At 39.5% G+C, this 27,194-nt stretch overlaps 1 protein-coding gene across 4 annotated transcripts in view; it reads left to right on the top strand.

Annotated features, from left to right (window-relative positions):
* The window catches only part of LOC143038805 (uncharacterized), a 283,401-nt gene that overhangs the window by 246,965 nt on the left and 9,242 nt on the right, over positions 1-27,194 (top strand). For all 4 annotated transcript variants that reach the window (XM_076208350.1, XM_076208351.1, XM_076208348.1 and 1 more), the window contains 2 exons: positions 3,117-4,564; positions 25,687-25,888. In XM_076208350.1, the coding sequence (XP_076064465.1) occupies positions 3,117-4,564; positions 25,687-25,888 (1,650 nt within the window). The remainder of the gene's footprint in view (positions 1-3,116; positions 4,565-25,686; positions 25,889-27,194) is intronic.

The raw sequence follows: 27,194 nt of genomic DNA, 5'->3' as shown, positions 1-27,194 counted from the left end.
AATACAAGAAAGGGATGGGCAGACTGTACCTTTCTAGACCTACAAAGATGATTTGATAAGGTACCACACATGAAACCAATATGAAAAATAGAATCAATAGGTGGCATCAAAGGAAAATTATTGGAATGGATGGAAGACTTCCTGACTGGAAGAAAAATGAGGGTAGTAATTAAAGACAAATACTCAAAATGGGAAGAAATGATAAGTGGTGTCCCGCAAGGTTTGGTACTGGCTCCAATCATGATTGCCATATATATAAATGACATGGATGAAGGAGTAGAGTGTTATATGAATTTCTTTGCAGATGATGCAAAAATACTAAAGAAAGTAAGAACAGAGGAGGAATGTGAATCATTATAGTTAGACCTGAACATAATCTGGAAATGGACTCAAAAGTGGGAAGTGAACTTCAATATCAAGAAGTGTAGTATAATAGAATTTGGAAAAAGTAAAAATAGAATACCAAGAAATTATAAAATTGGTGAAGAAGAAGTCAAAAAAGTGAACTTGGAAAGAGACCTTGGAGTAATAATCAATGAAGACATGACACCAGACAAACATGTCAATAAAATAGTCTGAGAAATCTTCAACCTATTAAGGACAATGAAAGTGGATGAGGAAATGATAAAAAAAATATTAGTTACACTAATAAGACAAAAACTGGAGTATGCAGCAACACTATGGACACCCAGTATTAAAAAGAATATAAAGAAATTAGAAAGAATACAAAAAGCAATGACAAAGTTGGCACCAACTCTCTCCAAATTAACATATGAACAAAGATTGTCCAAATTGGAACTACCAAGTCTGGAATAAAGAAGAGAAAGAGGAGATCTGGTGACTGTTTATAGAATCATGAAAGGAATGGAAATCCTAGATAGAAATGATTTATTAAAATGTGTCAATGGAAAAACAAGAGGACACGAAAAGAAACTAAAAAAAGATCACTATAGAAGAGATCTGAAAAAAAAGCTTCCCACATAGAGTACTGGATACCTGGAATAATTTAGATAAAGAAACAGTGTGTGCAAACACTATTCAAGATTTTAAGAAAAAACTTGATGCTGAAAGATACAAAGACGGGTCACCACGAGCATAGCTCCCTTCCCGTATAATACAACTAGGTAAATGCTCCTTATGACTCCCTCTTTGAACCATCCCCATTCCTCCTCCACTCCTAGTTCTACTCTATCCTTCACTCCCTCCCACTCTCTCAGCTACTTGTACTCCTTCTCCTTTTCTTTCTCATTTAAGAGGTTCACTCTAAGCACCTCCCTACCTTTTGTCCTTTTCCTCTTTCTCCAACTATCCTTCCCTCTTAACTTACCTTCCTCCAAAAAAATTATCTGATATTCCCCCACTCTCTCCCCTTAGAACATATACATCCTTAACTCTTCCTACTATACTCCTATTTACCACTACATAGTCCCTTTAACACTTGACCACCCTTCCATCCACCACCCTCTCCCACGTGTACTTATGCTTGACTTGACTTGGGTAAAAGTAAGCTGATAAAATGTACAAAAAGTAGTGATGTTGGCAGGTTGGATATAAGTTTGAAGGATGAGAGACTGGAGGGAGTAAATGGAGAAATTTAGGTGGATGTAAATTATGGAGTAAAGGAGGCAAGTATTTTGTCTGTAATAACCAGTACCTCTATCCTTGGGGACAGTATTGCTCCCAGGAGATGGAATCAAAGAGGTGGTAAAGGAATGATTTAAGGAGTAGTAGAACAGAGGGATGATAAAAGTTAAAAATTATAAGCATTCTTTTATGATTAGAGATCAGTCTCCTGTCATAAGAAAATGTGTGGCTGGTCCATAGTGATGTCCCTAAAATCCCTTAAATATTAACAGCATAAAAAATATGCAGTCAATACCCCATACAGGTGGAAAAGAAAGCAAATAAGTTTCTATATAGAATGAAAAGTGTTAAGAGGAATAGGAATTTGGGGACGAATTCCTTGACTTTTCGTAGAATAATTTTACAGAGAGCAGGATACCTAGTCCCATCACTCCATCTAACTTTGTTGCCTTTATGGCTCACATGGGAAACATGGTGGCAGAATTCTTTCCTTCTCCTATCATAGACACAAGAAAAAGGAAAAGTATACTCAGAGGTGGTACAGGACAGTTTTAGGGGAACAGTATAACAGAGGGACAGTTTTAGTACAAAAGCAACATCATCATTCCTCTAATATTATAGATTTTACTCTAACATAGACCCGTCATCCAGGAGGTGCTATGATAAGAGGGAGGGTAGAGGGGTGTGGAGTGTATTCAGGGATGGAATGGGTGGGAATGATTTTATGCCTTTTCCTTTTTGGCTACCTCCCTTGAAAGGGGGAAAAAGCCTTGGTATATGTATGTATGTATGTCTAACATAGACAAAATGATGTGTGGCTCTGGTCTGTAGGGGCACTCCAAAACAGTCCCCATTCATCAAACACAATGTCAGTGCATGAAGAATGAACATAATTCATTATGTCACTGCAGAGTAGATGGCACTATGGGTAGGCTGTAGAATAATAACTGAACCAGATGACATTTTGGGGATAGGATCAGTGATTTCAAATTGCAATAAACAAAACAAAATATTTTTTTGGGTAATTCATTTAGTTATTATTGACTTTGGGAAGTACTAGATACTAATTTTGGTAAAATTAGACATCCTTTATTTAAAAGGGGTTACTCTTTAAGCCTCTCAGAAGAAATAGGTTTCTATAAGGTGAAGTGGTGGGCATAAACCAACACCAGCTGTCAGGCCCTGCAGTGGAAGAACTGTGCCTTGCTGCATTGCTTTAGATCCAAGCAGTGTGGCAAGGGTGGGGATGATGACCCTTCATCTTGAAGAGAATGAGATGGGGGTGGTTGAATAATTTTTACTTTTGGTATATGTTGCTTGACTTGGCCAACCCCTTTATAGGGGGGACAGAACCTTTGGTATATGCATGATTTTATTTCTAGCTTTATATAAAATGCTGATTAGTAGTAGGAGTTGGTTATATTATTTTTTATTAGAATGGTAGCAATTGTGACCTTTTATCATAAAAAAATTATATGTTACAAATATTTTAATGAAATTTGGTAATGTATAATTTAATATTTCTCCCATAGGTGGGCAGAAACTCAGTGGAAACTAGTGATGGAGGAATTAAAAATGCACAGACCACCAAACATGAATTATGTAATAATACAGAAGTGATAATCTCCGAGGACATATCACTACGACCCACAAGCACTGAACCTGCTGTTTTTGTTCCTCACAATGTTCCGGAAACTACAACTTCTACAGATGCAGTTCTTTTAAATTTGGTTGATATTCCTGATAATATAGTCAAAGAGAAACTAGATGCTTATGGAGAGGTATTGAATAAAACAATTGAAATTGATGATTATTCATGGTCAGACTACAGAAGTTCACAAAAAAGTGAGAAGGGTATACAGGAAAAACTGAATGAAATTAATGGAAATGTACAACTCAGCAATTTGGTAGATGATAGTGAGGGTGCACATGGAAAGGAAGAGGTAGAGAACAATTTTGTTGGAGACATTGGATCAGACCTTAAAGAAGTTGAACAAAAGTCAGAATCTTCTGAACCCAAAGAAAATGAGATTGAACTCCCACTACCAAAGGAAAAAGGGATAAATTCTCAACCATTTCTTACCCAACAGGTGGCGGGGCTACCTATGGACAGAGAGAGAGATCAGAGAGTAAAAGTTGCTGTGAGTTTACATCATGATGATGGAACCATTGATGCAACTGATGAAATCCTTGTATTCAATAATGATAGAGTATCTTCCTGTGGTGTGTTGTCTTTTGATAAAGTTCCTGAAATAGAGTCATGTGTAATTACTAAGGAAGTGTCTTTAGATGATTTGATGAATGCATTTACTCAAGGAAAGATCACATTTGAGGAACTATACAAGTTAAGTCATGATGTAAGAGTAAAATCTGATGATGAGAAAAAATCCAGTGCTGTAGATGTGAAAGCTGATGATTCACATCATGAAAGTAATGAAAATGGCATTATTCAAGGAATAGAAGTTGCAACTGATGAAGTATTTCAAGGCCTTCGGGAATCAAAATATTTAATGGAAAACATTGACATTTTAATGAAGACTTCAGAAGATAAAATGGAAAAAACCATAAGCCAAATTACAAATAGAAGTAAACCTGAAGACACACACACTCATGTGAATGAGCAGTATACAAAATCATTTCAACTCGAGAAAACTCTTGATAGTGTTAGTGAGAGAGAATTGATAGATTTTATTGAGAACATAGACCCTGATATTGCACTAACTGATGCCTTTATAGAAAAAATAATGTTGCGAATACAAAAATATAGAAGTAATACAAGTGATGAGGGAACTAGAAGGGTAACTAATGGAAAACTTTCTCAAGAATCATTTGGTTCTCCTTTCCAACTGTTGGTTGGAAGCAACAGTGGAAAAGAAGTAAATACACCAAAGTCAGTCATAGAAGGTATTGATCATTATTTGGCTGAAACTGCAAGGAGTCACCATTTAGAAGATTTGCGGATAAACTTGAGTGGTATAAGGTATGTTTTGTTCTTGTCTGTATTACTTATAGGTAAAATGAATGAATGTAAAATAGATTCACACACTTGTTAATAGATTACATATATACAGATATTCATACACATAAAAAATTCAAGTAAGATCATTGAACATGGAAAAGACAGGAGCCCATGAGCACATTTATTTTCTTGTAAATTACCTATTGTGATATCAGGTAAATACACTGGGGGAGGAAGGAATAAATGGATGAATGTAAAATATACAATCATAGACAGATGCATATATTTTCATGTATATATGCATTGACTTGGACAAATGCCTGGTACTTGCATGTGGTGGTCCAACAAGATGGACAGCAAAACTGCCCATTTTCAAAACCAATCCACCTCACCTCCCCCAGGGAGTGCTGCCCTGAGGGGCAGACACTTGGTCTCTAAACTGGGCCCAAAATCTCTATCACTTCAACTGTATTTCTTATAGTTTTTCATATATGGAAAGCTGAGAACTGGCAACTGCTCTCCTCTCCCCCCACTTTGAGCTGGTGATGAAAACAATCCTACATTGATACAACACAATAATCCAAAGTTTCTTTCCAGAGGGATCTGTGGTAGGTTCCAAGGACTGTTGCCAGCCACTGTGGGTCTGTGGGTTTTCCACTTAGTGAACCTTTAACCACTACAGTTTGAGTCAAATTCTTGTGCTCAGCATTGGTTGCCATGTGAACTATTTACCTAGTTATATTTCATGGCCTCTTGTTTTTCCATGGTCCTATTTTAATAAATCATCTCTATCTAGGATATCCATTCCTTTCATGATTCTATAGATAGTCAGTAGATCTCCTCTTCCTCTTCTTTGTTCCAGAGTTGGTAGTTCCAATTTGGACAGTCTTTGTTTGCATGCATCGCACTACTTGCATTATAAAATATAAAGTCACTGCTGTATTACTTGTTCTCTTTTACTCGAGTAATAATAAACTTAGAAAACATGATCAAATCAACTCACAGAATTGGGGGTATACCTCATGTACAACTGAAAAAGATATATATATATAATCAAGACGCTGATGTCAGCATCCTCGTGTACTCACTTGCACCTCACAGAGTAATAGACAGTTGGAACAAGTTAGATGAGAAAGTGGTGTGTGCAAAAACAATACATGAATTTAAAAATTGTTTAGATAAAATGAGAAATGAAGACGGGACCCCACGAGCATAGCTCCCCTTCCCGTAAAATACAACTAGGTAAATACACACTTCAACGAACGGACGGCTTAGAAGACGTTCTGAAGAAAAAGTGAAAAATAGAGGATTCCAAAGCAAATGAAGTACCTATTGTATTTGCAGGGTGGGGGGGGAAATTGCTCGTGGGGTAGTGGGAAAGTAGGGAAAGAGGAGAAGGGGAGGGATTGCTGAGGGAAATTGAAGGAAATGAGGAAGGAGAAGACTTGGCCCAGGCAGACAGACGAAATGTAAACATCAAAAAACGGCCCCCCGACCAGCTGAGTGACGACGAAATGTCTAATAAAAATGTAAAGATCAGAAACATAGATAAGAGCAGTACAATGGAAGGTGAGGATGATAATTTCAAAGGATTTAATGAAAGGGCGGCGGATGCCAACCTCCCCCGACTGACAAAACTGGAGGAAAAACTTCAACAAATGTCTGACAACTGGGAAGTTAGGTTTGGCAAGATGACAAAAATTGCCGAGAGGTTTGAAAAATTGGAAAAACTACAGAAGGCGAACAAAAACTTAACTGAGGAAATTGAAGACCTAAAAAGACAGTTAAGAGAAGTAAAGGTGGAGAATGAGGAATTGAAGAGGAATAGTAAAGAAAACAGAGAGGCCATAACTAAAGAAGCTAAGAATTGGAAAGTAACCCAAGAAGACAATAAAGTTTCATTCACTGACATAGTCAAACAGCAATTGAAAGAACATACTGAAGACTCGGTTATTAAAGTGATGAGACAAAAGGAGAATATAGTAAGAGATTTAGCAGACAAGAAGAAATGTATAATTATATTAGGAATGGAAGAAAAACACAACCCAGATAGAACCACAAGAATCAAAGAGGAAAATGAAAAAGTAAGCCAATTACTAGAATCAGTTCAAGAAGATGAACCAGAAATTATGAAGCAAATCGAAGAGAAATTTAGACTCTGAAAGTATAGCACAGATAAGACCAGACCAATTAAGATTAAATTCAAGTCACAAACGACGGCAGAGAATATCTTATCCAAAACAGGGAAACTAGCAACAAGTGAACAATATAAAAAGGTATGGATAAAAAGGGAAATGAATAAAGAGGAAAGAGAGGAAGAAAAACAGAAAAGACTTGAAGCTAAGGAAAAAAACGAGAAAAGAACGGAGTCAGAAAAAGAGAGATTCTATTGGAGAGTAGTGAATATGAAACTAAAGAAAGTCGACATACAAGAGAAAAACAAAAGGGAAACAGAGAACACAATGGAAGTGGCAGAAAACTAAGAGTGTCTTACACAAATATAGATGGATTAATTACAGGATTGAATGAGCTGAATGATTATTTGAAGGAAAAAGAACCAGACATAATGGGAATTGTAGAAACAAAATTAAAAGATCCACTACCACCCAACAGTGTAGGACATGATGCATATAATTATTGGATTAGAAACAGAGTGAAAAAGGAAGGGGGTGGAGTTATGTTTTTTTTTTTTTTTTTTTTTTTTTTTTTTTTTTTTTTTTTTTTTTGCATCCGACCTAGATATGGATCAAAAGGTCTCCTGTCGGCATGCTTTGCCTTTGTAATCCTTTGTAAGAAGGATATAAACGTGAAGTGTGTCACATATGGAAAGAATACAGTAGAGATGATAATGATGGAAGTAGAAGACAGAGATAAGAAGAGCAGAAAGTTTGTGATAAATTATGTGCCCCCGAAAACAGCCTCATGGGAAGAGAGTGAACATAAAAGTATGTTAGAGGACACAAAGATAGCATTAAACAAGATAATGGAAGAGGGAGGAAGAATAGTTATGATGGGCGACTTTAATTGCAAAGAAATCTGCTGGGAAGAAATGACAGTAAAGGGTGGAGACGGCTCATGGGGAAATGCTCTACTTGAGATGGTTACTGACCATACAATGACACAATGGATACAGGAGAACACTAGGTATAGAAATGAAGAAGAGCCATCGAGACTAGACCTAATAATTACATCTGAACTTAGGATAGTGGACAAAATTTAATATAAAACACCAATAAGTAAAAGTGACCACATATTGAATGAACTGGAACTTAATGAAGAAAAATATTTGAAAAGAAATGAACAATATAGAAAAGGAAGAATGATGTATGAAAAAACAAACTTTGATAAAATAAGAGAATTCTTTCAAAAGGAAAACTGGGAAGAAATATACAAAGAAGAAACAACAGTAGAAGAGAAATGGAATATTTTGACAAAAATATACAAAAAAGGAGTGGAAAAGTATGTCCCAAGACAAAAACAAGGAAAAAAATATGTAAAATGCTGGTACAACAAAAGTTGTAGGGAGTTAAAAGACAAAAGAGACAAAGCCTGGACCAGATGGAAAAAAGACAGACCTGAAAAATGGAAAATAAATACTTGTTATAGAAATGAATATGTACAAACGTGCAGAGAGGAAAAGAGAAAATATGAAAAAGATGTCATAGAAAAGTGTAAAGATCAACCAAATCTATTCTACAGATTTGTAAACAATAAACTGAAAAACAAACAAGACTTGGAGAAATTAAGACAAGAGGGAGTTGAATACACTGAGGAAATGGAAATGGCGGAAATTATGAACAAACATTTTAAATCAGTGTTTACAAGGGAGAACATACAACCTGAAGAGAACGAATGGAAAGAGAAAGTCCCCCCTATGGAAGAAATAGAAGTAACAAAGAATGAAATATTAACACACTTGAGTAATCTTGTTGTCAGAAAATTGCATAGACCAGATGAAATAGCAAACTGGATACTGAAAGAATGCAGGAATGAACTGGCAGACAAAATACATAGCATACTAAATAGTTCCTTGAAAGAAGGAAAAGTTCCAGAAGATTGGAAAAAAGCAAATATAGTACCTATATATATAAAGGAGGAAATAAAGAAGAACCTACCAACTATAGACCAGTCTCTCTAACAAGTACAATAGCAAAAATTTGTGAAAGAATTATCAAAAGTAGATGGGTAAGATATTTAGAAAAAAAAAACAAAGTGTTAAATCCAAGGCAATTTGGATTCAGACAAGGATGATCATGCGTCACCAATTTAATATGTTTCTATTCAAGGCTAATAGATATAATACAAGAAAGAGATGGATGGGTGGACTGTGCATTTCTAGACCTAAAGAAAGCTTTTGACAAAGTACCACATAAGAAGTTGCTTAAGAAATTAGAAACTGAAGGAGGAATACAGGGCAAACTACTAAATTGGATGGAAGACTTTTTGCAAGAAAGAAAAATGAGAGTAGTGATAAGAAACCAGCACTCAAAATGGGATGAAGTAATAAGCAGTGTTCCGCAGGGAACAGTTCTGGCCCCAATAATGTTTGCTATATATATTAATGATATGGATGAAGGAATAGAAAGCTATATGAGCTTCTTTGCAGATGATGCAAAACTACTGAAAAGAGTGAAAACTGAAGAAGATTGTGAATCACTACAGAGAGATCTAAATATAGTACAGGAATGGAGTAGGAAGTGGGAGATGGAGTTCAATACAAAAAAAGTGTAGTATAATGGAATTTGGAAAAAGCAAAAACAGAATAACAGGAGCATATAAATTGGGAGAAGAAGGAATAAAAAAAGTAGAAAATGAGAAGGACCTGGGAGTCATTGTTATGAATAATATGTCACCTGAGAAACATATAAATAAGATTTTTGGAGAAACTTATAATTTAATAAGAACAATCAAAGTTGCATTTACATACCTGGATGAAGAAATGGTGAAGAAAATCCTAATCACCCTGATAAGACCAAGATTGAAATATGCAGCAACGATATGGTCACCAAGTACAAAAAAATGTATAAAAAAACTTGAAAGAATACAAAGAGCAATTACAAAATTGGCACCAACACTCTCAAAACTATCATATGAAGAGAGACTAGAAAAACTTGAACTACAGACACTAGAGCAAAGAAGAGAGACAGGAGATTTGATAGCTATTTACAGAATCATGAAAGGCATAGAAATTACTGATAGAGAGAATCTGATAAAATGGGATGACAGAAATACAAGAGGACACGGAAAGAAAATAAAAAAAGACAGCTATAGAAGAGATTTGAAAAAGAACAGCTTTCCTCACAGAGTAATAGACAGTTGGAACAAGTTAGATGAGAAAGTGGTGTGTGCAAAAACAATACATGAATTTAAAAATAGTTTAGATAAAATGAGATATGAAGACGGGACCCCACGAGCATAGATCCCCTTCCCGTAAAATACAACTAGGTAAATACAGGGTTGTGTGTGTCAAACCTTCTGAGCTTTTACTCAAGAGTGATTGATGTGCTGTAAGAGAGGGGTGGACTGTGCCTTGATCAAGAAAATGCTTAGTGGGAAATTGGAGCTCTGAGAGGTAAACTACTCGAATGGATGAAAAGTTTTTTTAAGATACTGTAGTAGTAAAGGATAAGATGTCAAGATGGAGAACAGTAACAAGTGTAGCTACACAAGGATCATTGTTTGCACCAATAATATTTCTTGTCTATGTCAAGTAAATAACCTTGGGGGTTAAAAAAGTGTAAGTGAATTTGCAATTTAGTTTAAACAGTTGAGGTGATTACTTCCTTCCTGTGAGTCAATTTTTCATAAACTAGAGCAAAAACTTGAATAAGAAAAAGCCACAAACTGGCTCAGAAAGCAAAAATTTACCAACTTGAAAGGAAAAACGAGATTTTGACAAACAAGAGAATTAATCTTTTAAATACCTTAAAAACAAGTGAGGCCACGACAAAATCAAATAAGAGTAAGATCAGTAAACTGTTGAAGAGACAAAAAGGTTTGTTATCTGGTCAACAGATGGATACAGTAAACTTTAAAGAGATCATATAATAAGAGAAAAGAAAAGAACATATAAGACTTGATGAAGGAATAGTGAAGGGTATTAAAAAACAAAAGAGAGGAATGTCTGTGGAGGAAGGATGGGAGAGGACAGAAGATAGGGGTGAATGGAGAGGGGTTGTGTATAGATGATGCTGTGATGCATGAGGGGGTGAGGAAGTATGTATGAAAAAAAAAAAAAAAAAAAAAAAATTGACACACCCCGAAGGGATTTCTCCCCGTCTTCTCCTTTTCTGCATGGGGGGACGGAGAGAGGGGGTTGCCGAATTTATGAAGTGGTCTTGCTGTGGATGTGCTGTGTCTTGCGACACTGCTTCTGAGCCAGGGCAGTGGACAGGATGCAGGGATGACCCATCATCCAGGAGGTGCCAAGATAAGAGGGAGGGTGGAGGGGAGTGGAATATATAGGAAATGGAATGGGTGGGTATGGTTTCTATGCCTTTTTCTTTTTGGCTACCCCCCGTGGGAAAAAGCCTTTGGTATATGTATGTATTAAAAAAAAAAAAAAAAAATCTCTTGTCAGTGATGTAGTTGATAAGACTGGATGTGTCATGATTTTTTGCTGGTAGGCAGGAAGACCATATCACTTCACTAGGAACATGAAATGCAGAAGGCTAGGGAAATTTCTTTCATGATTATGGGAAATGACTGATACAACCGATCAAACTGACAATATGTGTGACCCTCTATGGTCCCCTTTCACCACTCTATTGTCGTCTCTATGGGCCGTCTTTCTTTTGTGCTTTTACTTTATATTTTCCTTTCACCATTGTCTTTGTTACACTTGATTAGTTACTATTTTCATCTGTAGGAAGCCCCTTTGCTTCCGATCATCCAACTTAGTCAAGTTCCACATAATATTACCCAGTATAAGGGAGGGGAATTAAATGGAGCTTAATTTTTCTTTCTTTTCTTCCTGAATATTATTACACTTGGTTCCTTAAGTTACACTGAGGGACTCCTGGAATCTTCAATTTTGGTACAAGGTCAGTTCTGCAATGACATTATGATTTCTTTAGTCCAATGATCTTTGAAGTTAGATATAAAAACTTTCCCTAGGGGTGTGATCCTACAATCATGAACCAGTTAAATTTTCTCCTCCACCCTTTCTCCAATCAGAAAAGCTGTTACAAACCCCACATGCAATACTGCTTACTCAAGCAATTTAAAAAACAATGCACACACTTGACTTAGTTTACATATTGTAACATCATCATAGAAATGAATATTATACAGCAATGAATTTGGGTCTCCAGTGACTGTAAACATTAGGCAAAGAGTGAGCTTGTGCAACTTTCTTCACCTAAGAACTGTTGTTTACCAAACACCCAACTCATAAAAATTAAATTCTTACCATCTACCCATTGAAAGGAAAAATGAGGCTTTGACAAGTAAGAGAATCTTTTAAATACCATAAAAGCAAGTGAGGCCAAGACAAAATCAAATAAGGGTAAAATCAATGAACTGTTGAAGAGACAAAAAGGTTCATCATCTGGTCAAGAGAAGGATAGAGTAAACTTTAAAGAGATCATAGAACAGGAGAAAAGAAAAGAACACATAAGACCTGAAGAAGGAATAGTGAAGGGTATTTAAAAAAAGTGAATTTCTTGTCAGTGATGTAGTTGATAAGACTGGATGTGTCATGATTTTTTGCTGGTAGGCAGGAAGACCATATTAATTCATGCAATGTATCTTAGGAACATGAGATGCAGAAGGCTAGGGAAACTACTCTCATGATTATGGGAAATAACTGATACAACTGATCAGACTGACAATATGTTTAGGTTAAGTTAATATGAAAGCATTGGCTCACATTCAATGAAAATAAAGTTAAATCACAAACCATCACCAAGTCTTGAAAATTAGCATGAGAAGAAAATTTTTAAAATATTTCAATTGGGAAAAATGCAACTGAAGATGAATGTGCTAATACATAGGAACTTGTAATGGAAACCAAAGATAACAATAAAATGAGAATGGAAGAAGAAAACAGCAGTTTTTCTAGAAAGTTCTCAATCAAAATGCGAGGAAATGGTTTTGAAAATGACGGAGGGAAACACTACTGGAAAACCAAAAGTAGCCTATACTAATGTAGATGGTTTACTATGAGCAAGGTTGGTATAAATGATTACTTTATGGTAAATGAGTCTTATAATTTGTGCTCAGTAGAGACAAAACTATCAAGAAATGTTGATCTAAAGCACCGAAATAATAGAGTAAATATGCCACCTGGAGAAGAGACAGAAAAGATGAAATGGGTGATATTTACCTAGTTGTATTATACGGGAAGGGAGCTATGCTTGTGGTGACCCATCTTTGTATCTTTCGGCATCAAGTTTTTTTCTTAAAATCCTGAATAGTGTTTGCACACACTGTTTCTTCATCTAGATTATTCCAGGTATCCAGCACTCTGTGTGGGAAGCTATTTTTTTTTTTCAGATATCTTCCATAGTTATCCTTTTTGAGTTTCTTTTCATGTCCTCTTATTATTCCATTGTCCCATTTTAGTAAATCATTTCTATCAAGGGTTTCCATTCCTTTCATGATTCTATAGATAGTCAGTAGATCTCCTCTTTCTCTTCTTTGCTCCAGTGTTGGTAATTCCAATTTGGATAATCTTGTTCATATGTTAATTTGGAAAGAGTTGGTGCTAACTTTGTCATTGCTCTTTGAATTCTTTCTAATTTCTTTATATTCTTTTTAGTACTGGGTGTCCATAGTGTTGCTGCGTACTCCTGTTTTGGTCTTATTAGTGTAACTAATATATTTTTAACCATTTCCTCATCCAAGTAGTCAAATGCCACTTTCATTGACCTTAATAGGTTGAAGGTTTCTCCAACTATTTTATTGATATATTTGTGTGGTGTCATGACTTTGCTGATTATTACTCCAAGGTCTCTTTCCAAGTTCACTTTTTTGACTTCTTCACCAATTTTATAATTTCTTGATATTCTGTTTTTACTTTTTCCAAACTCCATTATACTACATTTCTTGATATTGAAGTTCACTTCCCACTTTTGAGTCCATTTCCAGATTTTGTCCAGGTCTAACTGTATTGATTCACATTCCTCCTCTGTTCTTACTTTTTTTTAGTATTTTTGCATCATCTTCAAAGAAATTCATATAACACTCTACTCCTTCATCCATGTCGTTTATATATATGGCAATCATGATTGGAGCCAGAACCTTGTGGGACACCACTTATCACTTCTTCCCATTTTGAGTATTTATCTCTAATTACTACCCTCATTTTTCTCCCAGTCAGGAAGTCTTCCATACATTCCAATAATTTTCCTTTGATGCCACCTATTGATTCTATTTTTCTTATTAATTTCTTGTGTGGTACCTTATCAAATGCTTTTTGTAGGTCTAGATAGGCAGAGTCTGCCCATCCATCCCTTTCTTGTATTATTTCTATTAGTCGCGAATAGAAGCAGATCAGGTTTGTTGTACAGTACATGATATTCCTTGTCTAAATCCAAATTGATTTGGATTCAGTATAGTTTTTTCTTCCAGATGTTTAACCCATCTACTTTTGATCATTTTTTCACATATTTTTGCTACTGTGCTTGTTAGGGAGACCGGTCTGTAGTTGGTTGGATCTTCCTTGTTTCCTCCTTTCTATATTAGTCAAATATTTGCATTTTTCCAGTCCTGTGGTACCTTTTCTTCTTTGAGCAAGCATTTGATTATATTGTATATTTAATCTGTTAACTCCTCTATGCATTCCCTCAGTATCCAATTTGCAATTCCATCCAGACCATGTAATTTTCTGACATCAGGGTTTTTTATTTGGTCGCTGATTTCCTTCTGTGTTACAGTTATTTCCTTCGTTGGGGGGATTTCTGTCTCTATTCCTTCATAGTTAGGTGAGTTCTCAATTGTGAATACCGATTTAAAATGATTGCTCATAATTTCTGCCATTTTTTGTTCTTCTGTATATTCACAATTTTCTTGGCACAGCTTTTATATTTCTTGTTTGTTTTTTATTTTGCCATTTACATACCTGTAAAATAGTTTAGGTTGTTCCTTTCTTTTTCATAGTTTCCCAATTCATCTCTGTGTATTTTTACATAATCGTTTCTTAGTTTGATGTATGTTTGCCATTTACTTTTTTATTTTATTGTATTATTATTATTTTTTTTGTCTTTCAATTTTTTCCAAGCTTTGTCTCTTCTATCCTTACCTTCACTACATTTTTTGTTGTACCAGTTTTTTATGTATACTCTTTCTTGCTTTTGTTGTACATATTTGTTCATTCCCTCATTATAAATTTCTTTTAGTATATTCCATTTCTCTTCCAACTTTGTTTCTTTAGGAATTTTCCCAGTTTGCATTATGAAAGAATATTTTAAGTTTCTCAAAATTTGTTTTATTGTACATTGGTCTTCCTATTCTATATTTCTCATTTCTTCTTAAGTCCATTTTCTCTTTAAGTTCGAATTCTATTAGTACATAGTCACTCTTTCCTATTGGTGTTTTGTAATCAATTCTGTCCATGATTTCGGATTCTGATGTATTAAATCCAGTCTCAAAGGTTCCTCATTGTTTCTGTATCTGGTATTTTCCTTTATCCACTGAGTCATTGTGTATTCAATGGTCATATCGAGCAACATCTTGCCCCATATGTCTTCTCCACCCTTCACTGTCATTTCTTCCCAAGATATTTGTTTTGAATTAAAATCACCCATAATTACTATATTTCCTCTTTCCTTCAGTATATCAGTCAGTTCATACTTTGTATCTTCCAACAGTTTGGAATGATTGCTTTCTGTCCAGGACTGTGTTTTGGGGGCACATAGACTACTACAAGTTTTCTACTTTTCATGTAATTGCTTTCAACTGTTATCATAATTGATTCTACATTCTTTTCTCCTGTTATCTTTGTCACAATAAAGTCTCCCCTAGTCAAAAATAATGCTCCCCCACCTTGTTTTTCCTTTCTATTCTTTGTCCAACAGTTGTATAGACCTTGTCCCACAGTATTTGGTGGTAGAGTACTTTTTAACTTAGTTTCTACTATTCCCATTATGTCTGGTTTTTCTAATGCCAGATAGTCATCTAATTCATTCAATCCTGAAATCATTCCATGTTAGTATAGGCTAATTTTAATTTTTCCTTTCGCATCTTTTTCTGTCTACTTTGTTTCCTTTTTCCTGATATACCATTTTCTCAACCTCAGGTCCACCACTATCCCCCCAAAATTCTTTTCAGTCTCAGTTCTTTTTTTATTTTTTTTTTCATTTGCTTCATTTCTGAGTTCCTTCTCTTTTTTTTTATCGTGCATTTCTTTTTTATACATTTTTGTGTTCACTGTTTGCTAGTTTTGTTATTCTAGATATTACTTTCTCTGCAGTCATTTGTGACATAGGTTTTACTTTTAGTGGCCTATATTGTTTTTCTTTTGAGTATCTACTTACTCTGGATGTCTCTTCAATTTCTTTATCTAAACTTTGTCCTTCCTCTTGAATCTCTTTCAGAATTTCTTTAGCAATCTCTTTTCCTCTTTTTCTCTCTGATGTCTAGGAACATCATGCTTCTCTTTAATACCATAGGTTACAATGGATCTTTTTTTGTCCACTGTGTCCCTGACCAAATTACCTTTCTCTTTAATCACTTGGATTACCGTTTCCTTAGCATTCTCCTTGACCTGCTGCTCCACTATTTCTTTAAAAGATAATTTTTGACTTTCCTGTTCTACTTTCCACTGTTTCTTTATTTCTTGGAAGTAATTTTCTTTTATCTTCCACTTTCTTGGTCACTGCCTGCATTTGATCCTTCATCTCTTTCTTTAATGCCTCATTCCTGTTCATATCTTAATTTTTCAATATTTCATTCTCTCCCTTTATCCCATGTAGTATGGTAGTGTGGTAGAAATAGAATAAGTAATTCCAAACACGTAATGTGTTTTAAGTGTGTATTTGGCACGGAGGCAAAATATTTCTATTTACACTAATTAGCGGGAACAAGGTAAGAAATGGTACTCACGTGATGACCTATGCAGCTGAAGTGCATGCTTTGATTTCTCGCGGGGTACGAGGCTATGCCCACGGGTCGTGCGCAAACCCCCGCAGCCAATCGCAGTCGCTACGGGTCGTGTGCAAATTGACCTGCGCCAATCACACTCTGACCCGGCGACGCGACCCGGCTTTGAGGGCGTGGCCAAGCTGCGCAAGATGCGCGACCCGAGGGCTCGGACGGCCTAACCCGCTTGGAACACAAAGTGAGGACCTAGACTTGGCGTGAGGAAAAAAATCGAGATGTACGCGTCGGGAGGTTATCCACCTTGGTGAATCCCCTAGAGACGGCATTCAACTCGATGAAAAAACCCACCGCCTGAACTGATATAAAAAAAAATAAGGTTGGAGAAATAAGAAGGGCTCCTGCCCTGCACTCCGCGGAGACTTGCTCCCTCGTCAGGGATCCTGCAGCTGGTAGAACGACCTGCGGTATTTCTCTCGACCGGCAGAAAGGCGCTGCGCTGGCTCGGTCCGAATGGGTAATCTGTGGAAAATCAACAGCGGCAGAATCTTTGTCCAAGAGGGGCTGGGGGGTCGCCGTCATACAAAAGGAAGTAGATTAAATTTTTTTATCATCATATCTACAGTAGGGAAATGTGTGAAAAAGGTCTGAAAAAAGGAACATAACAGTTAAATTGTCGGTATCACTGGTGGTAGGTTCAAATTCCTTCTCACGTGTGGTGAACGCTCGTCTGGCGTTTGTGTTTCGCACACGGAGAGTTTACACGGCTTTCGAATCCGCTTACTAATGTGAGCTGGCACTATCCTCCTGTAGGTCTAGGGGTTCCTTCTCATGTGTGGGGAACGCTCTTCTGACATTCTTATTCTCGCACACAGAGAGGTTGCCCTCCTGCTTTATCCTGTCTGTGTGAACACAGAACTCACGTCCTGACCGCAGATGTTTGATGCAATAGATTACATCACTAACCTGTTTGATCTCTCTATAGGGGCCTTGGTACAATGGCTGGAGCTTCTTTGTCACCCCTTGCCTAGGTTTGGCGGTGACGTATACTCTGTCACCAAGGGCGAGCTGCTTTATCCTTGCCCTCGGCCGTTTTGTGTGCCTCTCAATTGTTGCAGCCTCGATGAACTTTTGGCACCTGTCGAAACATGAGTTTGCTAAAGCCATTGTTTCGGCCGCTAAATTATCCGTATTATACCACGGGGCACTGGGCCTGGTGAACTCAGTTATAGGGATGACGAGGTCTCTGTGGAACAGAAGGAAATGCGGGGAATCTCGCAGGACTCTATGGTACGCCTAATTGTAGGCGAAGACCGCTAAAGGGAGCATCTGATCCCCGCCTGTTTGATTGTCCTGGACTAGGGACCGTAAGATTTTTATAATGGTCCCATTTACCCTCTCAACGATCCCGTTGCTGGAGGGGTGATATGGCGTTATCTTATGATGGCTGATGTTCGCCATTGCCATTACCTCTTTGAACGTCTCGTTCATGAATTCTCCTCCGCCGTCTGAGATTACCTGCCTCGGAGCGCCATGTATGGCCAGGACGTGGTTTAGGAAAGCTCGGGCTACAGTCCGCGCTTCTTTGGAATTAATGGGCACGGCGACCAAGAAGCGGGTTAGTACATCGACTACTGTCAGGATGTACTTCGCACCATTTAGGGTGGTGGTTAACGGGCCAATGAGACCAACATACACTCTTTCAAACGGAGTTTTTACGTCAGGAAACTGTCTAAGTGGAGCTGGGAGGTCATAGGAAGGTTTGCAAGTAATGCAGATTTTTTTTTCTTTTTTTATAAAATCCTTCACATCCTCCGACATTTTCGGCCAAAAGGAAAACTTTTGTAGCCGTTCCAGAGTAACTTGGACTCCGCCATGGCCCGCCATAGGAAGGCAATGGGCAATACGTAAGGCTGCCTTTGCTCCTTCAGGGCATACCAGGCGAAGTTCCTCTAACTGGTACGCATTTCTACGCGCATGATATAGGAGTCCGTTGGGGAGGAGTCGAAACTCCCCGATCGGCACTCTTAGGCGCGGGATCTTTGGCGCTCCTGACGTGGCCCCTTTTAGGTACTCCTTAATTCGACCCCAATCAGGGTGTGCATCCTCCTCTTTTCGGATCTCTAACTAGTTCCACGTGACGGTATCCTCCTCAGAATTTGAGTTTGAGTTACCCCGGCCACTCGTGGTTCTGGCCGTCGAAACTATGAAATCATCTATAGGGTGGTCAGCCCCCCGTATCCGAGAGAGTGCGTCAGCGACGATATTCAATATCCCAGGGATAAGGGATATAATTGACTTCAATATCGAAGTCGGCGATCGCCATTTGCCACCGGAGAATCCGAGTGTTCGTGCCCTTAGCAGTGAAGAGCCAGACCAAAGGCCTGTGATCGCTCAAAAGTCTCACCGGATATCACATGATTAGCGGGCGATTAATCGTGAGACCGTACACCGCCGCTAACGCTTCTCTTTCAACGGTACTATACCGTCTCTCGTGCTCGTTAAGAGTGCGACTGAAATAGGAGAGTGGGCGTCTCCTACCTCCGTCGTCCTCTTGCTGAAGCACGCCCCCAATCGTCGAAGCACTGGCGTTAGTGGTGAGCAAGAAAGGTTTCGCAAAATTGGGGTAAGGGAGGACCACCGTGGAGGACAAATGGGATTTGAGGGACTCAAACGCATATAACTGAGGAGGTGTCCATGGACCAAGGTCACGATTCTTGTGCTTCCCCGCTACGTCACCCTTCGTCATATCGACCAAAGGCAACGAAATCTCAGCAAAGTTAGGAATAAACTTCCTGTAGTATCCCGCTAATCCCAGAAATGAAAGCAGCTCTTTCTGACGCGCTGGCCGGGGAAAAGTTTTGATGGCTCGGACTTTATCTGGCTGAGGCTTTATCCCGTCCTGGGATATAACATGACCTAGGTAAGCGACCTCCTTCTGGAAGAAATGACATTTCTCCAGCCTCAATGAGAGGTTTGCCTCTTGCAACCTCCGAAGGACATCCTCAAGATTCTTGAGGTGGTCGACCCAAGATGTTCCCAGAACAATGATATCGTCCATGTACACCATCGCACTAACCCCTAACAGCCCCGTTAGCACCTGATTCATCACCCTTTGAAAACAGGATGGAGCGTCTTTTAACCCAAAGGGAAGAGACGTAAACTCGTAATGCCCTTCGGGCGTCGAGAACGCCGTTTTCTCGCAGCTGCTCTCCATCAGCGGGATTTAGAGATACCCTTGCTTAAGATCTAGCAGTTAGAATATGACGCTGGAGCCGAGACTTCGCAGCATCGAGTCAATATGGGGAAGAGGAAACCTATCATCAACTACGTGTCGATTTAGAGCACGAAAGTCAAGACAAAGACGAAGGGTTTTATCCTTCTTAACAACTGGAACGACAGGAGCGATCCCCTTACGGAGCATATCCCCAATGAGTTCTCTAATATTTCCTCTATACTTCTCAGGAATGGGATAAGATTTGCGGTAGACCGGCGGTCCAATGGTCCGAATCTCTTGTAAGAAGTGAGGCGTCACGGTAAGTGGATCCCCTGGTAAGGCAAAAAACATCGCCATATTTGACCACCAAAGAGGCCAGAGCTATACTTTCCCTGCTATGCTTATTAGGGAAAATTTTCCCTACTTCCAATCGTAACTTATCACCACGAGAGCTATCCACTACCTCAGACGCCTGCACCGTTCCCACCGAGACGTTAGTTCCACCATCTACTAGCGCAATCTCTCCTAAGAGAGTAAGTTCCCCAACCACTTGGTCTTTGCGAATCTCATGGGTATCAGGTCCCAAGTTCAAGAATGGAACTATGCACCATGCCTTTCCATCTTCCATCCTGAGCAGCTCTGCTACTCCCTGGCCGAGCAGGCTGGCGCCCTCGGCGTATGGGCGTGCTGTAAACAGCGCCGAGACGGCCTGACCTGCGGGAGCGAGCTTGTCTGCCCTCTCGAGTACTAAACCTATGGTTCCGCCTGAGAAACCTGGTACCCAATGAGCCTCAATGGTCTTAACCGGGAACGTGGCTGTTTCACTTACCCCCTGATAACTGTGGCGCTCCTCGCACACGGCGATGAGCGGTGGTGAATGCTGAGGTCCCTGCAAGGATTACTGGAACATCCTTGCCCTCAACTTTGAATGTTAATGGACGGAATGTCAAAGTCACCTTGTGCGCAGCGAGGAAATCGAACCCGAGGATGAGCTTAGAAGGAAGACCCTCAGCAGGGATTATGAAGAAAGAATGTTGGAACGGAAACCCTGCGAGATCAAACCTAACAGTGACTTTGCCAAGATTGGGCATCTCTGAACCGTCGGCCACTATGATTCTAGTGGTACCTACCTGGGAGCCTTCCATGGTAACAGGCAAAATGCTCTTATGAATAAGAGACACCGCCGCTCCCGTGTCTAGGAGAGCACAAACGGACCGAGTAGCGTGTGGCTCTAACAAAGTAACTGCCACCATAGCCAAACCGCCACCAGCACCATGGGAGCTGGCCAAATCGACGTGAACAATTTCCACGCTCGACTGCCGCTCGACCGTCACCTTGGGGTGTGCTTTCCCCTGCGCTGGCCGTTTTTTGACGAGCCACTCTCCGCGAAACCCATCTGGGCCTCCTGACCGACACTAGTATCAGCCTTCCAAATCCGCCCTGCGCCCCCGCAAGTGTGGCAACACGTGCTTGCCTGACCGCGTGCCCTAAAATAGCACGCATCGGTCGCGTGTCCCACCTTCTTGCAATGGGTGCAATATGGACGCCACCTATTTTGATTACCACGGCCCCGGTTACGCTTCCACGTGTTCCTGTGTCCCCCTGCCCTGTGAGAAGAGTATGTGTGTTCCTCGCGAGGCCGCGCCTCGGTCTCTCGCTCATGGCGAGGGCGCGCCTCCGTCTCTCGCAAATTGCGAGGATTGGTCTCTGTCTCCCGCGAAGTGCGAGGTGAGGAAGGGCATGGGACTCTGTATAATGTAGATATTGGATATGATTGTGAGGGTGGGTGGGAAATTGCGCCCGCGGCCGGGTATTGGTGCGACACAGCGGCCGTGGCTGGATATAAAGCCATGGGCGAGTCTGCACCGCCCGCATACACCGTTTTCACATCGCAACTATGCCTCTGGGCATAGTCAATGGCCGCATGGAGGACACCAGTGATGGAAGACTGCTGTTCGCGAGTGAGGATGCCTACGAACTGCGGCGGCATAGCCCGCTTAATTCTGGTCACAGCCGAAAATGTGGCCCAATCCTCCCGCTCTGGGTGGTACACCGCATAGGACGAGACCATATCAGCCAACCTCAGAGCAAAAGACGTGAGCGTCTCAGAAGGTTTCATGACTGCCTCGGCTAGGCGGTCGGCCACAGCATCCGCCGACGCGGGCGCATACAAAAAAAAAAAAAAAAAAAAAAGTCGCGGAACAAGAATTTGAATGCTTCCCAAGCATTGGGATGCCTACCTTTGGCTAGGCGAGCAGCTATCGCGGCATCACCGGCAGTTTTCTGCTGAGTAACTGCAATTTTGTCTGCGTCAGGGACCTCTGGGGACCACCTTTCTTCCAATAAAGAAAGCCAAGATTGCGCGTCCGTACAGGCAGGGAGGCCACTCATGGGGTGATGGTTAATCCCGGATGAAAGAAAGAATGGGACATCTGCAGTCGCCTGGAGTGCCTTTGCCTGGTGGCTCACCGGTACGCTTGCACGCCGAGACATAGTGAGATACTTATCAGTCCTAGCTCTAACTAGCACTCCTTTGTGTTCACTGAGTATCGTGATAGTGTATTTTGTAATTTGTATGTATGTTCACTGAGTATTAGAACTTCTTACCAAATTTCACCGCCGCCACCAGTATGGTAGTGTGGTAGAAATAGGATAAGTAATTCCAAACACGAAATGTGTTTAAATGTGTATTTGGCACGGAGGCAAAATATTTCTATGTACACTAATTAATTAGCGGGAGCAAGGTAAGAAATTGTACTCACGTGATGACCTATGCAGCTGAAGTGAATGCTTTGATTTCTCGCGGGGTACGAGGCTATGCCCACGGGTCGTGCGCAAACCCCCGCAGCCAATCGCAGTCGCTACGGGTCGTGTGCAAATTGACCTGCGCCAATCACACTCTGACCCGGCGACGCGACCCGGCTTTGGGGGCGTGGCCAAGCTGCGCAAGATGCGCGACCCGAGGGCTCGGACGGCCTAACCCGTCTGGAACACAAAGACACAGCGCATCGTCTTCTCACGACAGTAGTTCCATTTTCAACTCATCTGTTTCCCTGTTATTTTCTTCATTGGCCTTTCTCAATAGGGCTACTTCTTTGTATATAATTTTGCATTTACCTTTAAGTTCGATTATTTCATCTAACATGTTGATTCCCCTATTTCTTATTATATTTTTAAACCTGGGTTCTCTTTCCATATGTATCTCTCTATACATACTAGTATTATCCCTATCAAATCCAGAAAATACATTTCAAACCTTTGGTATGTCTTCGGTGTTTCATTCAGGCATGTCCTTTTCGGGATAACCCCAAGCAGGGACTAGACTCTACTTATGTCTAGGCATCTTTTTGTTGGTTCCTTGTCCTTATGACCTTTTTTTTTCATTTTTTAGTAACGGATCCTGAAAAAAAAAAAATACAAAAACGGTACATTGTCGGTCACTTGAATTATATATCCCCCTTCTCATTTTTGTAAACAACTAGGTAGGGTTGGTTGGTTCGAAATTCGTCTGTCGGTGAAGTGCTAGTTAGTGGTCCGGAGCTAATAATAGATGGTATGGTTTTTGAGGAGGCCTCAGCTTAGGCAGACATATTTAGTGAAAATTTCCAATCTGTTTTCACAAAGAAAAGTTTTTGTGAGGAATCTGAGGTGAGCAGAAATGCAGGTTTAGAAAATGTAAATGTAGAAATGAGGGAAGTGCTCCATCTTTTGTGCTCATTAGATGTGAGAAAAGCATCAGGACCTGATGAGATCTCAAATTGGATACTTAATGAGTGTAATGAACAGTCCTATTGTATGCTCATGAAAAGAAAAATAGCATCACATGATTGGAAAAGGGCTAATGTGGTACCAATTCACAAAGGTGGAAGTAAGGCAACACCACTAAACTATAGGCTTATATTATTAACCAGCAGAGAAATGAAAGTATGTGAATGGATTGTGAAAGATTGATGGACCAAATATCTTGAAGAGATGAACAGACAATCAGTAAGTCAGAGATGAACAGACAGTCAATCCATCTGTTGACTTATCTCATATTTTAGCATGAAGATCTCCCAACACCACAACATTTCTTCTAAAACTCTATACACTCATTTAGATAAATCTCATTACCAGAATAGTATGCACTTAGAAATGCCATATTTCCCATGCTTCACCTACATTATCCTTGAATACATTTCAACACATGTTTACTTATCACTTACCAAGAGTGCCACTCTTTCCCTCCCTTTCCCTCCTGCTCTTGACACCATAACCATTATACTTCCAAACTCTAACTTGCCCTTCCCTTTCAGTTTTGTTTTACTCAGTACATCACTCAACACTCATCCATCTTTCTTCTCACAAACATACTACCAGTCCCTTCTCTTTTGTAAACATCTATACCACATTCATGCACATTCAGTGATTCAGTTACTAGAGTTCTGGTTGGACTCCTAGACACTCATATGTCTTGAAATGTAGGAGTAAAATACAGAGTGGAGGATCCCTAGTCCCTTCACTTGTTCCCATTTAGTTGCCTTTTATAAAACACATAGAGAGTATTTTGAGGGGAAGGTGGAGCTGTGCCAAGGCTGTATATTACAATGGATGTTCAATGTATATATAGATGGGGTGGTAATGATATTAATTGTTGCCTTGAGTTTCACTAAGTGGAAAACTCATAGCTCCATAGCAGCTGGCAATGGTCCTCAGGCAATCTGACAGATCTCTCTGGGAAGAAACTTTGGACTTTTGTGTGTGTTGTATTGGTGTGGGACTGTTTCTGTTGCCAGCTGAAAGTAGGAGGAGGGGAGCAGTCACCAACTCTCAGCTCTCTGTGTGGGAATAGGTGTAAAATACAATTGAAGTTGATAGAGATCCTGGACCCAATATGGAACCAGTTAACCTCTCAGGTCTGCATATCCTGATGGAGTAAGGGGGTTGATGGGTTCTGAAAATGGGGACCACCATAAGCAGTACCCATCATTGGTCCCTTGATGGAGTGGTGAGAGAGGTAAATGTGGAGGTGCTAAGCAGGGGTTTAGGGTTGGAGAGTGAAAGTGGAGAGAAAGGGGGAAGGGGTGAGCCAGTTGTTGCTTGTGGATGATACTTGTAGATGAGTTGCAGGATGGACTGAAGCAGTTTGTGGCTAAGTTTAGAAGGGTAAGAGGAGAAAGCTGAAAACAGCTGAGGACAAAGTAGGAGAAAACCATGGAAGAAAGTAAGGTGATGAGATGGTGGGCTGGAGATGAGTTTAAAGGGTAAAAGTCTAGAGGAAATGGAAAGATTTGAGTATTTGAGGTCACATGCAGCAGGGAATGGAGGAGTTGAAGTGGATTTAGATTATAGCATAAACGAAGCAGGTAAATGTCTTGGGGAAATGAAAAGTGTTGTGAAAAATACGTATCTGGGGATAAATGCAAAGAGAACATTGTATGTAGGAATAATTGTGCCCACAGCTCTGTACAGAGTGGAGACTTGGAATTTGAAAGAGGCAGAAAGGAAAAACCTAAATGTTTCTGAAATTAACTTTTTGAGTATGGTAGGAGTAATGATGATGGAAAGAGAGCTGACAGATAGGTTAGATCAGCAAGTGCTGAGATGTTTAGAACACAAAAAAAAAAAAAAAAAAATGAAGAGACGTTCTTGTTTTTTTAATAAATTCCTCAGTTGGACGAAAGTGTGTGTATGGAGGTGGGTGCTAAAAAACAAAGTAGGGATAAACCAGCTCCAGCTATCATGTCTTGCTGCATCCAGGAGATGCTAAGATGGGAGGGGCAGTGGTTAGGTTTTGGATGAGTGTGGGGTGGATATAGGGAGTCAGCGACTCCATTATAAGTGTATAGTATGTATTTACATAAATTTTGTGAACTTTTTGTGAAATTAGATACATTGTTTTTTTCAGGTCTGTATCATCTGTTGATACATATAAGACTGATTTGTCTCCACAAAATGGAAAGGTGAAGAAGCAGAAGCACCGTGCAGAAATCAGGAAATGGATGAAGCAACAACGTTTTAAAAGAAAAGACCAAGAAAAGAAACATCAGCAGTTGAATTGTATATCCAAAATTCAGTTGGACACATTTAGATCTATCAACCAAGATGGAGTAAGTTTTTTTACTACCCCCCATACACTCAAAACTTATTTTAGAATGGGGCAGTGAAGGATATTTATAATCATGCACAGTAATTTTGTAATATTTATCTGATGATAATAAGTGTTGCCTTAATTATCAGTGACTGAAAATGTACAACCACATCTTAGTATTTACCTAGTTGTATTTTACGGGATGAGGGCTATGCTCGTAATGACCCATTTTTGTATCTCTCCACATCCAATTTGTTCTTAAAATCATGTATAGTTCTGGCATTCACTGTTTCTCTGTTCAGTTTGTTCCAGACATCAATCACTCTATGGGGGAAGCTATTTTTTTTCAGGTCTCTTCTGTAACTGTCTTTCTTTAGTTTCTTTTCATGTCCTCTTGTTTCTCTTCTATCCCACTTTAATAAGTCGTCTCTATCAAGAACTTCCATCCCTTTCATGATTCTGAAAATGGTCAACAAATTGCCTCTTTCCTTTCTCTGTTCTAGTGTTGACAACTGTAATTTCTCCAATCTTTGTTCATATGTCAGATTTGACAGTGTGGGTGCCATCTTTGTCGCTGCTCTTTGGATTCTTTCTAATTTTCTTATGTTCTTTTTTGTTTTAGGTGCCCACATTGATACAGCATATTCTAATTTCGGTCTTATCAGTGTAACAATTATTTTTTTAACCATCTCCTCATCTATGTAGTTGAAGGCCACTTTCATTGATCTTAATAAGTTGTAAGTCTCTCCAAATAATTTATTTACATGTTTGTGCAGTAGTTTGTGAGCCCACCCAGTAGATCTCTCTGGGGAAAAACTTTTGACTATTATCTTTGTTGTTTTAGTTGGGGAGGGAGAGGAGGTAGAACAATGAGTACTTGCAAATAGTGGTCTTGCAAGATGAATATCAGAGAGAATTCTCTCCCTACTGCTGATTGTAAAAAAATCTGTCAGCACCCTCACTTTCACAAGGAGCTAAGATAAAAGGGAAACAAATGGGTGATGGATGAGTGGAGTTGGGTGCATGCTTTGGCTTACTCCCTCTCTTATAAAGGGAAAGAAGCCTTTGGTATATAGATAAACACTCACTTCCATAAGAAGGTGTGTTGAGAAGCTGACACTAGGTCTCTAGACTGGGCACAAGCCCTCTTTCAATTCCAACTGCATTTCCTCCATCTTTTCACATTGGGAGAGCAGACAACTGATATTTGATCCTCTCCTATTATCCACACAAGCCAGTCACATAGAAACAGTGCTACATTTATAGTACTCAACAAAATTTTAGGCCAGGAAATCTACAGTAGTGTGAAACAAACTGATGTCCAA

The sequence above is a fragment of the Oratosquilla oratoria genome, chromosome 25 (genome assembly GCF_046742065.1).
Source record: "Oratosquilla oratoria isolate Oo_2021 chromosome 25, ASM4674206v1, whole genome shotgun sequence".
NCBI classification, from domain to species: domain Eukaryota; kingdom Metazoa; phylum Arthropoda; class Malacostraca; order Stomatopoda; family Squillidae; genus Oratosquilla; species Oratosquilla oratoria.
This window is presented reverse-complemented; position numbering and strand designations above follow the sequence as displayed.